The sequence below is a fragment of the Panicum virgatum genome, chromosome 3N (assembly GCF_016808335.1).
Source record: "Panicum virgatum strain AP13 chromosome 3N, P.virgatum_v5, whole genome shotgun sequence".
NCBI classification, from domain to species: Eukaryota; Viridiplantae; Streptophyta; class Magnoliopsida; order Poales; family Poaceae; genus Panicum; species Panicum virgatum.
This window is the reverse complement of record NC_053147.1, coordinates 19,483,756-19,496,139: the sequence shown is the minus strand read 5'-3', so window position 1 is coordinate 19,496,139 and position 12,384 is coordinate 19,483,756. Positions and strand designations below refer to the sequence as shown.

The 12,384-nt window shown below is 51.9% G+C and overlaps 2 protein-coding genes across 3 annotated transcripts; one reads left to right on the top strand and one right to left on the bottom strand.

Annotated features, from left to right (window-relative positions):
- The first annotated feature begins 2,224 nt into the window (after positions 1-2,224).
- Positions 2,225-6,851, top strand: LOC120664910. 2 transcript variants are annotated; one of them, XM_039944294.1, is made up of 3 exons: positions 2,226-2,423; positions 2,551-2,935; positions 3,981-6,851. In XM_039944294.1, the coding sequence occupies exons 1-3, from the start codon at positions 2,392-2,394 to the stop codon at positions 6,528-6,530; spliced, it is 2,967 nt and encodes a 988-aa protein (XP_039800228.1). In that variant the 5' UTR covers positions 2,226-2,391; the 3' UTR covers positions 6,531-6,851. The 2 variants fall into 2 exon arrangements, with proteins under 2 accessions (XP_039800227.1, XP_039800228.1); XM_039944293.1 differs by having other exon boundaries at positions 2,225-2,935.
- Positions 6,852-7,343: 492 nt separating this feature from the next.
- On the bottom strand, positions 7,344-9,455 carry LOC120664909 (GDSL esterase/lipase At5g45670-like). The gene is made up of 3 exons (XM_039944292.1): positions 8,728-9,455; positions 8,466-8,590; positions 7,344-8,344 (listed from the first exon to the last, which is right to left on the bottom strand). The coding sequence occupies exons 1-3, from the start codon at positions 8,981-8,983 to the stop codon at positions 7,622-7,624; spliced, it is 1,104 nt and encodes a 367-aa protein (XP_039800226.1). The 5' UTR covers positions 8,984-9,455; the 3' UTR covers positions 7,344-7,621.
- Between the last annotated feature and the right edge of the window lie 2,929 nt (positions 9,456-12,384).

Here is a 12,384-nt window from a genome sequence, read left to right as displayed (position 1 = left end):
AATTGTACCGTGTGCTACAGCGGATGAGGAATCCGGTAGCAGTTTAAAACTTGGATCCTGTGTGGATCAACACTACGTGATACTCAGTACAAGACAACTGGTTTTGGAAATGCTTTCTTTCAAATGAACCCCTGCATAAAAATGTTGCTTTCCGCAAATTAAACCCTAGCCTTATCCTTGATTTACCCTGTGCATGATATTCTGTTTACACCCCCTCCGTGGGTGTGGTTGGACTTGCTGAGTACGTTTGTACTCACCCCATTCTTAATTTTTACAGAGGAAGACCCAGATTTCGTTCCAGAGGACGTTGAATAGGGTACCGTCCTGCACCCAGCCTTGCATATGGATTAGGGTCACCCGCAGGAGTTACCGCATGGCGCAAGACTCTGATGACCTCTTTTTTATATTTAATATTGTTGTGTGGGTGTGGGTTGTAATCCTCGCGATAGTTGCGCTTCTCTGCTCACTACCGGGTAGAGTTGTACAGTAATGAACCATCTGATGTAATAAATGTGTCATCAGCCTCCTGGGACTGATGTTTGTGTCACATTTAAGTCTTCTCTTATGAGGGGACGCTTCAATTTCTTCTCTTCAGTCTTGCCAATTTTGATTTCATCGGTCATTTCCTTTATCGCATGCTCTTTTTTTTCTTTTTGCCCCTTTTAAGGTTTAGTTGTTCTTTCTCTTTTTGTTCTGCTATGCTTCTTCTTTTCATTGGGTTTTCATTATTTTTTGTCTGTTTGAGATTTAAAATTAAGGGAACAGGAAAGAGAACTTGTAAATATTTGCTTGTTATAGACTTCTAGCAATTGCCGCTAAGGTATTGTTATTGTATTTGTACTAATAAATTTTTTTAATAGATTGTATGCAACTCATAGTAGCAGGCATGAAAGATAGGTAAATTGTGAGGTATTTAAAATTTTATATCTAGTAATATTGTTGTTTCCACGAACATAATTCTGCATGGTGTATATGTATTTTACTTAAGGCTTGAAAGAGAAGAGGTTGGCATTATACTTGCGAGAAGTATGCTCCGGTTGAGATTTTTGTCTCCGACAAACTGTTGTGGTTTCCGATGCTTTGCTTAATGAATAGTAATGTTACAAATCAATATGCTTGCATAAGCAGCCAGTAAAGAATAATATGATTCTTGATTTTTGGAGCAGAAGAGAAACAATGGAAAATACATGTCTTCCTTCTGTTGTTGGTTGAATCAATTCTTTAAGAAGTGCTACATAATTAAGTATATATAAATATTGGAAGAAAGTATGCGATGGACTCATCCGTCCAATTATTTTAGGCCGATAGATCTTCGTAAAAACTGACGGTGCAATTTTTTTTTTAATTAACTTGAGAATTTCTAGATCTTCTAAGTGAACATGGCGACTTCTTTTATCTTCTTCTCACAGTCCCTTATTAATATAATAAAAGATAATAGATAAACCTGAGTGACAAATCTTGCGATGCATGTCTGGTAGATGTCAAGTTCTCTCGCCTTGGACTCCCAGCGCACCGCCCCGCCCATCCTGCCCTCCATCATTCTCATTTCGTCACTCGGCGTCCCAGGTCTCACGGTGCCCAGACCGGCGCCTCGCCTGCGGTGAGGGATGCGGCACGCTCGCACTTGGACACCGCAGCGTGGGGGCTCGTCATCTGCTCGACTGCTCGTGTGCGAGCTATGATCGATGCTCAGAACCGGGCGGGGAAGTGGAGAGCTTTTTTGACTCGTGTTTTGTAGCCTGCCTGGCTGGTTTTATCCGCTGCCGGCCCCAGCGGCCCCTGCACTGCGTAAAGCCATCCGGGGTGTGTTTAGATTCGTAAAATAGGGTAAAAATGTCATATCAGATACTGTGATATATTATACTATTTTTCATTTGTATGTGGTAATTGTTGTCCTACCATGATCTAACTAGGCTCAAAAAATTCATTTCGTCGTGTACATCAAAACTATGCAATTAGTTTTTTATTTATCTATTTTAATACTCATATACATGAGACATGAGGTAAAAGATTTAATATAATAGATGAATAGTAAAGTTTAGAGTGAGAAATTTTGAGAGGGAACACAGCCGCGGAAGCAGCGGCGCTTGCCATTGCCAAGCACCCGACGACCCGGCAGGCGGCGGCAGGTCCGCCGCAGGTGGGGGTGCCCCACGCAATAATCGAGCGCGTGACGCCTCCGCGCCCCAACAGTGGAAGGATCACTGCGAAAACCTCCTGGAGACCTGCTGGGCAGCGCGCCTCCGTCACTGTCGCTCCCCCCAGTCGCATTCCTCTCTCTCGTCTCGTCGCCATCGGCGCTTCGACGCGGGAAACCGAGCCACGGGGAAGCGAGTGAGCAGGCCTCGCCTCGCCTCGCGCGCTCGCCCGCCCGCCCTCCTGCGGCCCGGGATGGCGGCCGCCGGCGCGCCGTTCTCCATCCGGTACTGCATTGCGTTGCTACGGTGGCCCGGCCGCAATGCGCCTCGAACCAATGCCGCCGCCGCCGCTGCTTGTGCCTGGCCTCACCTCGTGCCCTTGTTTTTCGTTCCGCCGCTGCGGCGGATGCAGGGAGTACGCGGCGCGGGCGCGGGCGCGGGCGGAGGGCGGGGGCTGGCCGTTCGGCGGGGGCGCGGGGGCGCTGCCGCCGGTGAAGGTGCGGCGGTTCAGGTGGTGGGAGGACGTGGCGGCGGCGGCGGCTGAGGACGACGAGGGGGAGGTGGAGAGGAGGATGGCGGCCAAGCGACGGAAGCGCTCCGTCGCCGAGCTCTTCGCCGCCGTGCCGAGGGTGGCACGGGGCCTGGGGTGCGGGAAGGGGAAGGCCGCCAAGAGGAAGCTGGATGGGAAGGGGAGCGGGAAGGAGCAGGTGGTGCTCGGTGTCAGGGTTAAGACGAGCAACAGGAGCAAGAAGAAGAAGAAGAAGGCCCCGACGACCGGGATCGATGTAAAAGAAAAGGTACCACATTGCATCGATTTCATTTGCATTTCTTGGGTCCCGACTGGGCACAATAGAATGCCTGTCGCTTATCATTCGAAGCAGATCTTATTGTTCAGCTGACGATGGACAGTTTTCCAGCTCCTTGAGAGTTCATAGCATGCTACCAGTGGAGTAATGGGGTACTGGATAGTTTGGTATATGCAGCGGCCACTAGAAGAATCATTGAGCAGACAGTAGAAAATGGGTCCGCCATTAATCACTTGAATACAAGCTCTTACTGAGGTTTGAGTGCTCAAATATGTGGGTTTGAAGTGGATTCTCTCTTTGAAACTGCTCTTCCTTCCTTTTCCCCTACTCTTGTGTTCATCCATTCCTGCTTTTGGTTAATTGCTGACCAGCCAAAATGTAGGTGTGTGCTTTGTCTTCATTATATAGTAGGTAAATCAAAGGAATTCCTAGATCAAATGACATAACACCTATTGCAAGGGTATATAATTTGTGGATGTATAGCGATCAGGTGTAACTGAAACTACAACTATTGGCTGTTTCCAGTTTTTTGTTGTAAGCAGCTTAGGCGTGAGAAAAATTTCCCAGCACCTTCTAGGTGCACTTGGAATTTCCAGTTACTTGTTCTGATTTCCCTTTAGTCTTCACCTGTGGTGTCTACTCTCGATTGTATTATCACCTTTCATCATGGATTTTCCTGTGGTTTGAGTTAGACTGTTTTATTCAATGCTATTTTCTTTTTTTAAAAAAAATCCTGTGCTTTAGTCATGCCTGCTGAATGTTATAGATACACTTGTGCATGCATAAGATTTTGCAAAGTGCTGACATAGTTTGGTTGACTGACTGTGAATACTCACAGTCGGCACAATACCTTTAATATTCCCAAGTAATGCGGCCATATACTGTACAGAACGGTGAAAGTAATAGAAGCCTCCACTTTCTTGGTAGGTCTAATTCTAAATGATATCTAGAAATACACTATGCACTAGAAATCGTCTAGCTAATGTTTGTTGTATACTTCAAGAGAGGTTATACATGTGTTTTTTCTCATTTTCAGGAGAAAAGCAGCGGAGTAAAAGCTACCTCAATTAGTGTTTCTCAGTTGTTTCATCATTCCATAAGAAAGAGGAAGCCCAAGAATTCTCTTAGCAAGGAAAAGGGAAATCAAGAGGTCTCGGTTTTACTAGGCATAAAAAGTAATAAGGGAAACAGAAAGTCAGTTTTGGAAAGACACAAAAAGGCTATAACAAACAGTATTCAAGCTCAAAGCATATCTAAGAAGCAATCAAAAGCAGGGTTCAGCACAGTACTGGATAACACAGATATTAGGAGTAAATCGAGTTCTTACAAATCAAAGCATGTTACCTTTTCTGCTGGCACTGACATATTTAGATTGACTGCCCATCTGCCTGAAGATAATACAGAGCAACCGCAATCAGTACAGACATCCCCGCGATCCACTCAGGAAGGTCATGATCACCGCAATACAGATAAGCCACAGTTGGTCTGTCAACAAGCAGATGCTATATCAGGCGCTGTGGAGAATACCAGCTCTTTATCTGAAAGTGTAGTATCAGCTGGTGTTCACCATGCTGTCCCACTCACCAAACTGAAAGCTAGGACTATCTTGGGCACTTCAGTGGATCTGAATCACTGCATTGAAACTTCTAACAGCAGTAATTGTCTGAGGGCATGCTTATCCCGAAAGGTTCCCTTTCAAAACTTCAACAGTGTGAACTCTCATCTAGACAGCGACGATGACTTAAGTCCTGATGTTGAGTGTCTTGGAGAACGAAACCATATGGTATCACAAGCATCATACGCTCCTACTAGTTTGGCAACCAAGGCAATATCAGGTGACAGGAGTCCACTGTCACAACCTTCCAGTTCTTGTTTACATGAAAGGAGCAGAAGCACATTGCAGGAGAGGTCAGTTGCTAATTATCACTTGGGCACAGTTCATCCTGGGCTTCTTAGATCTAGTAAAGATGTGATGAGAAGCATAGGCTCCTCAATAGGATCACATAAACCAGCAGGTGGACAAGGCACAGATTTTGTATCAGCAGGCAGGAACATGCACTTTGGTGATGACTATTTTGGCCTTCCTATTAATTCACGAGGTGAATTCGTTAAGGTTCATCCTGGTGGCACCCCTAATTCTGTTGACATTTTTAAGAGGCAGTACTTGGGGGAGAGTTCTTGCTGTCCCTCAGCTATTCCAACTGTTTTCACTCCTAGTGCTGGCATGGATCCTGTCAATCTGAGACCCAACCATCACGCTCAACAAATTTATTCAGTAGATCAGTCTGTGTTTCATGCAGATACTCGTTTTACTCCGGCAGCCCCAACAGCATATGGGTTGGATTCCAGACACTTGCCAAGTTCTGAAAGAACAAAAATTCATTACTATAGAATGCCCAACAACAAGTATCCATGCACCAACCAACAGGAGCTTTCGGGTGAATGTTTTTGCTCTGAATGCGTAATGCATCATAATCCACAACAGCGGCTACATGGGATGCAAAGCCTCTGTCTAAGCCAGAACAGTGGGCAGAACACCCAACACAATGCCGAAACAACAATGCGCCTTATGGGGAAAACAGTTACACTTGGAACTAGCGCCATAAAATGTAGAGATCTGGATAACAAAATTCCACATTCCAGTAAACAAACCCGAGCTGAAGATCAGTTCTTTCAGGGAACACGAATGAACATTTTTCCACAACTGTTCCATGGAGGACTGGTCGATCCCCCTTCTGCATGTAGGATTTCAGATGGAGAGAGACAGTCCACTCGAAACCCATCAATTTTTTCTTTTGTTCCAGCAGCTGTACCAAGTTTAGTGCTTGATACTAGTAGTTTTAGAACAAATAGTTGCAACCAGAAACCTGAACTAGCAACAGCAAATAATCGGTATGCTCATTCAGGGGGCTGGTGCAATGAAGGGGAGACAGGACATCAGCAACCAGTTATGGCAAAGCAAGTTCAGAGGACCGCTGAAGACATGCTGTCTGGTTCTATGCACCACAGGCACACTCAGACTCTTGCACCGGAGTCATCTATAAATAGAAGGAACGACGTCAGAGACTTCATGGAACAAAGACAGGTGCCTAGTTATCTTCCTCAACACTTTAACAGAATGACACAGAGGCCCCCAGTATCATCGTTTGCATCAAGTTATCCTGTTCAGAATGGTCCTGGCTTGACAACTCAAACAAAATTCACCTCCCTCCGACCATTGCCCCCTTCGGTCATTCCTTCCCAAGCTTGCCATGCTGATTATACACCGCCTCATGGATCTATTACCGCCTTTCACCCACCAGTTCCGATACCTTATCCAGTAAGCAATCCTAGCGCTCCTGGCAATGCAATATTTGAAGAAGAGAGCATGGGATGGACTATTCTGGGATCAAAGCCTGAGGGTTTAGAACATGTGAGGAAAAACTATAAAAGACCTGCAGAAAAGGATGATGCCCTCCTGACATTGCCAAAGAAACCTTGCACTGCTGCTCTGAAGGAGCTAAGCATGTCACCATTCCCAGAAAAGGGTTTGGAGTTCCGTGGACCCAGGCCAGATCCACAGGCACGGGACGCCTATCTGCGTTGACGACGAGCTGGAAGCGGTTCTACGCCTTGGTAACAGAGAATCCCATGCCACCTGGTCAGCTCCTGCCAGCGCGGTGGTGAGGCCCCTGAAGCCGAAACCTGGAGAAGGACGCTCGTACAGTGGGTACATTGTCCAAGACGCGGGACGCCGGAACCTTCAGGTTCTAACGGGTCTTGGTTGTAAGTGAATGTGAAGTACCTGTATAAATTTGGGGGTGCCATGCCATGAAGCAGGCGGCTTCGTCCATACCCTTGCGAAACCTGAACATTCAGTGGTTTTGGTTGGGAGGGCGTTTGGAGCGAACATCCTTTTTTTCCTGAATTTTGTCGCGCGTTGTTCTAACTATTGTCATCGGCGATTTGCTGAAAAAAAAAGAAAATAAACCATCCTGCCGCAGCACGCAGTTGCAGCAGGGTGGGCAACACCGCAACAGTGATCGGTGGCACCGGCATCGTTGTGTTGAGCCGCACCGCCACGTTCCCCGGCCATGGCGCGGCCGCGCGCAGCTGCAACGGGGGCGCCGGTGGCCGAAGTTGCGGAGGGAGGAGGGCCTCTGGGGATGGAGCGTCTCGGCGGCGGCGGAGGATCGGAGGTCGGAGCGACGCCGGCGGTGAGGCGGATCTGCATTTGGGCCTGTCCGTCGAAGCGACGGCCCAGCCCCACGCCCGTGAACGCGCGTGATCGCACGAACTTCTTGCCCATATACGTACAGTGCAGCCGTGTCCCAGGCACGTGTCGAGCTGTCACGCTGTCGTTTTCGCGTGTCACGAGCCGGTCTTGAAATTTCCCCGAGTGAATGCTGCCCGCGTGAACTTGTGAGTTGTGAGCGTTCGTTCCCAATGATGCAAGTAGCCAAGTACAAGTGTACAACTGAGTGTTTACTCCAAACCGTACATGGTTACACACTTTGAAAATGAGACCATAAATAAAATTGCAGCCTGTCGCCTATACGCTGTGCACGTCGTACCCCAAGAGGAACCCTTTTGGTGGGTCACGCGCGCCCACACGATGGTGTATGAATATCTGTCGCGCACAAGTTAAGCTTGATCTGCTGCCTGCCACGGCGGCCGCCGCCGGCCCTGCAGCTAGCTCTAGAGCCTTGCGAGTGTCCGGATGTCGACGGGGTGGACGTCGGAGGCGAGCCTGGCGCTGTACGTCCGCTGGGCGACGAGGACGTTGGCCGCCTCCGTCGGGTGGAAGGCGTCCCAGAAGAGGTACTCGTGGCGGTTGGCGCAGGGCATCTGGAACGGGAGGCACGTCACCTGCCCGTTGTTCCTGCCCACCCCGCAGCAGCCGGTGTTGGTCACCCTGAGCCCGTGCGCGCCGGGGGCGCGCATGATGTCCTCGAAGATGCCGTACACGTTGACGTAGGTGAAGTGCGCGCCGGGGAGCGCGTTGAAGCGGTCGGCGAGGCCGGCGAGCCGCCGGTTGAAGATCCGGACGGCGCTGTCGATCTCCTCGACGCAGGCGACGCCGCTGGGGCTCCGCTGCGCCAGCTCGTTGGGGCTGCACCCGACCTGCCCCACGCCCATCAGCGCCACCTTGCGGGCGCCGTAGACGTACATGGCCTGCAGGAGCCGGGCGTAGTCGGCGGCCAGCGCGTCGGCGTACTGCTCCGGGGTGTAGCGGCTGCCCGTGCTGTAGAAGGCCGGCATGAAGTAGTTGTTGAGGTAGTCGTTGCTGCCCATGCCCACCGTGAAGATGCACCGGCTCAGGTGCGCCGCCGCCGAGCCCTCGTCGCCCAGGATGCTCACCAGCTCCTGCACCGCCGACTGGTAGTTCCGCACCTGCCCGCTGAAGCTGATCCGCCCGCCCTGCATGCGCGCGTTCCATTTTTTTTAATTTTTATTTATATTGATCGGGAACAATGCATGCGTAGGCAAGCACGCATGCACACGGTAAGAATCTATCTGAAGCTTATTGGCGTATACTAACCAACTGCTGGCCGGTCTCCTCCCGGATGCCGGCGGCGGCGGAGGCGAAGTTGACGCCGGTGAGGAGCTGCTGGCTGCTTGCGCCGGCGAACGGGGGGATGTAGTCGTCGAAGCCCAGAAGCTTAGCTGCACGGGCCGGGCGGGGACGCCGAGAGTAAATATATGCGCAAGTATTGATGGGCGCTAGCTACGGATCGAGCACGGTTGCTGCCAATGACAGCCACGGGAACACATGGTGCGCCCAGCCTAGCGCTGCTTATTACCGAGGACGTCAACGGTGGTGAGGCCGTTGCTGAAGCGGCCAGAGGGCCCGCCGGCGAAGTCGATCCCGTAGGGCGGGTAGTTGGCGCGCGCCATCGACACCATGAGGTTGTTGTTGCCGTTGTCCACCAGCGAGTCCCCGAAGATGAAGTAGCACGGCACCTGCGGCGCCGCCCCGGCCGGCCGCACCGCCGCCGCGCCGAGCACGGCCAGGATAGCCGCCGCCGCCGCGGCCAGCTGCCAAGCGCGCCGCCCCATTCCTCTCCTCCTTTTACTGTTCACTGGGATTGTGGGACAGAGCGAGCTTCGCAGCGGGCTGGTTGGATTCGCGACGAGATCGACGATCGAAGGCGACGCATCAGAAAGCCGCGAGGGACGCCGGCTTTATAGCACCACCAGGATCCTGCATGCCATCAATTACAATTATTATTTTCGAGGAAATTCGATCGCTCTCTCTCTCTCTTTTTTTTACTTTTCCCCCAGCGGTCCCGGATTGGGGTGTGATTGGACAGGGTGGAGATTAGCTGGGCCTTTTCAAGTCCCCTGTTAGGTCCGGGCTGTGGGCCCGCTTTTAGTTCCGCGCGGCTGTGCGCACACGGGCGGACTGGGGGGCATTGGGCCGGCCCCGGGGTTAGCCCGTGTGAAGCGCACTCCACTACTCCAGCAGACCAGCACAGGAGCTGGCTCTCGCTGAATTCACACTTCACACTGATGAAGATCCGATCAGAAATTCAGAATCGATCCCCTCTGGTAGGAGATGAGACGCGGAAGCAATGCAGGTAGCGGCTCAAGTTACACTGAGATTTGACGCCGTACCGTGCACGGTGAACCCCACTGGCATAGTGTACGCGCAGTCGATCGCGGGCGGTGCGGAGCTGTACCACCAGCTGTGCAGTGGATACCCGTCCCCGATCGGACAGAGGAGACGGCAGCAGGACGTCTGGTACCAGGGAGTGGTTGCAACTAGAGTTAACAATTTTGGCGAAATTTCACCGAAATTTCGGAAAATTTTTCGTTTCCGCTAGTTACCGGGATCCGAAATTTAGGTATTTTTCGATATATTTCGTTTTCAAATTCAAAATTCAACAAATTTCGACCGAAATTCAACGAAATTCGCCGAAATTTACCGAAATTTCGGAACGGAATTCCGTTTCCGCTAAACACCGGGATTTGACCGGAAAACGAAATGGTTAACCCTGGTTGCAACGGCTTCTCGAGCCGAGCCCAGCCCAAGCATCTCATAGTCATATTCTACAGCCGTACGTACAGGCCCCTTTTTCGGTTCAACTGAACTTGCCGGCACTTTACCACAGTAACGCGATGCTGAGACCAGGGACCTGAATGCTGCTCCGTACGTGCCGATGTCGCTCCTTCCAGCCGGGTTTCACCGCTATTAAACTCGCCGACATTTTTCCTCCTCAATCATCGGCGCGGGCGCACCGCCGCGGGGCGTGGCCGCCCGGCAGACAGACTGTGAACGCGGCGCTTGGAAGCTTTGGAGAAAAGTGGCGATGAGACAGGAGGAGACGGGACCGATCGCCGCCTCGTCGATCTGGCAAGGGACGCACGACGTACGCACGGCGCCGCGGCGGCGTCCAGGACACTGCACATGCGCCGATGCGAGCGGCCAGGGGGGCGGTTGCCGAATCTGGCCGCCACCGCCGCGTGGACACGGCGACGACGTTCCTGGCCGGCGTTCGAGCTCCCCCGCCCCCCTAGCTGTCCCCCCCTACCCCGTAGCTATCTTCCCGCTTCGTTCCCCACGTCAGGTTGACAGGCCTTTCTGGCTGTGTTTAGTTCCCTCAAAAACCTCACAAAAACATCACATCTTCATCACATCTCCATCACATCGAAATATTAAATGTAGCAAATAACTCATACATGGAGTATTAAATGTAGGTAAATAAAAAAACTAATTGTATAGTTTTGATGTACGTTGCGAGACGAATCTTTTGAGCCTAGTTATGTCATGATAGAACAATATTTACCACAAACAAACGAAACATGCTACAGTGTGCTATAGTGTGTGATGCGACTTTCCGCATCCCTTTTCACAACATCTAAACACAGCCTCTCTGTTCTGACCTGCCATGAGCTGATGCACAGTAGAGCAGCGGGAATTCTTTTTGTTTTTTGAAGTAAAAAGCGGGAATTCAATGCGCCGCCCTTGTAGAGAGATTGCCTCGCCTTCCCCTCTGGCTCGTTCGTTCCCACTGTACCGGAGTGATGGCGAGGCCGGGGCATGACGGGCAAGGAGTAATGCTCGACAGTGTTCGATGCCCGAGTAACCGACGGCAATGGGAGCTAGTCCATCTCCATCCCGATTGACAGCCAGTAGGCCGTGTGCCCTCCAAACTCGGGTAGCAATCAGTACACTGATGGGTCCTTCAGCTGGGCTAGGTGGTGATGATCTGAGGTGCACCGGCACCGACGTGCCATCTCAACAGGTGGTGGTACGAAGAATTATTAGCCTGGTTGATAGTTCGTCGCAGCAAGATGATGAGCGTGTAATTTGAAGCTATGGGAGCAGTAATTTTCTTGTTTTCCTCTGGGAAGCTGGAGTTTGTTCCATGCATTCTGGCCCAGTCCACCGAGTCTGTCTCGAGAAGCCCAATGATCCGTTTTTCAATTGATGCATGGGCTGTCCGGCCTTTTCTCTAATTTATGTGCTACTAGGCCTCCGCGCCATCAGGCGGACTCGTCCCTTTCACCACCACGACGATCACACCATTGGCGATGCTCTCTCAGAAATAAATCCTCTTTACAAAAGTAGTATGTAAATAACAAGAATCCCAGCGGCTCAAAGGGAAGAGAGAATGGGAAGACACGATCCGAGCAGATCCGAACAAAATATTTGTCACGAAAGCGACCTAGTTCATCCAACTGCACGAGGTGGCTCGTGCGAGCACTCCGCGCTATCCTATAGCAGATCCGAACAAAATATTTGTCACGATCCACGACGCACGTTTCCTATTTTGTGGCTTCTTCCGGATACGTACAGAGAGAGAGAGAGAGAGACGTCGAGCCCATGAAATGTGGCCCATACGTAATTGCTAACCCACTAATCGTTTCCTTTTATTCAGTGGACTGCCGGCCCACGCGCGACTTCCACCGACCGACGCGTCCGACGTAGATCCGCGGCCGCGTCGCGGTCGCGCCCCTCGACTCGCCGTTGACCCCCCCCCCCCCCCCCCCCCCCTCCCCTGCTGGCGAACAAAGCAGTAGCCCGGGCGGTGCCTATCAGCAACGTGACATGCCGCCCGATCGATCGAGCCCCCAAGCCCTGGAGACCACACCACACCACAGCCGCACGATATTTCGTGGAGGACAGTGCCGGTCAGGTAGCCGTAGTGGCAGTGACGCCTGACGCGCAGCGCTCGCCAGGCCTGGCGCTCGCTCGCTTGCCACCCAGCCACACACGGCCGCCGCGCCCAGGCAGTGCGCGCGCGCGGTGTAGCACTAGGCCTTTCCGGACGTCAAAGCCGCCGCCGCCGCGTCGCGATTACGGAGCCGAGGCCGCGCCACATTCCCCGGGCCGGCCGGGACGCAGCCGCACGTTTGCGCGCGGACGCGGTCGCCGGCGGCCCTACTCATTTTCATTCCACCGCGACCGCGAGGGGCGAGGTGCGAGCCGGGACAAACGAAAGCCCGCCTAGAAA

Excerpts from the sequence above, each read along its gene's own strand:
- LOC120664910 (XM_039944293.1), top strand. The coding sequence starts at position 2,459 with ATGCGCCTCGAACCAATGCCGCCGCCGCCGCTGCTTGTGCCTGGCCTC. Across the intron at positions 2,936-3,980 it reads GGATCGATGTAAAAGAAAAG|GAGAAAAGCAGCGGAGTAAA; the intron begins GTACCACATTGC and ends TCTCATTTTCAG.
- LOC120664909 (XM_039944292.1), bottom strand. The coding sequence starts at position 8,983 with ATGGGGCGGCGCGCTTGGCAGCTGGCCGCGGCGGCGGCGGCTATCCTG. Across the intron at positions 8,591-8,727 it reads CACCACCGTTGACGTCCTCG|CTAAGCTTCTGGGCTTCGAC; the intron begins GTAATAAGCAGC and ends CGGCCCGTGCAG. Across the intron at positions 8,345-8,465 it reads AGGAGACCGGCCAGCAGTTG|GGCGGGCGGATCAGCTTCAG; the intron begins GTTAGTATACGC and ends GCGCGCATGCAG.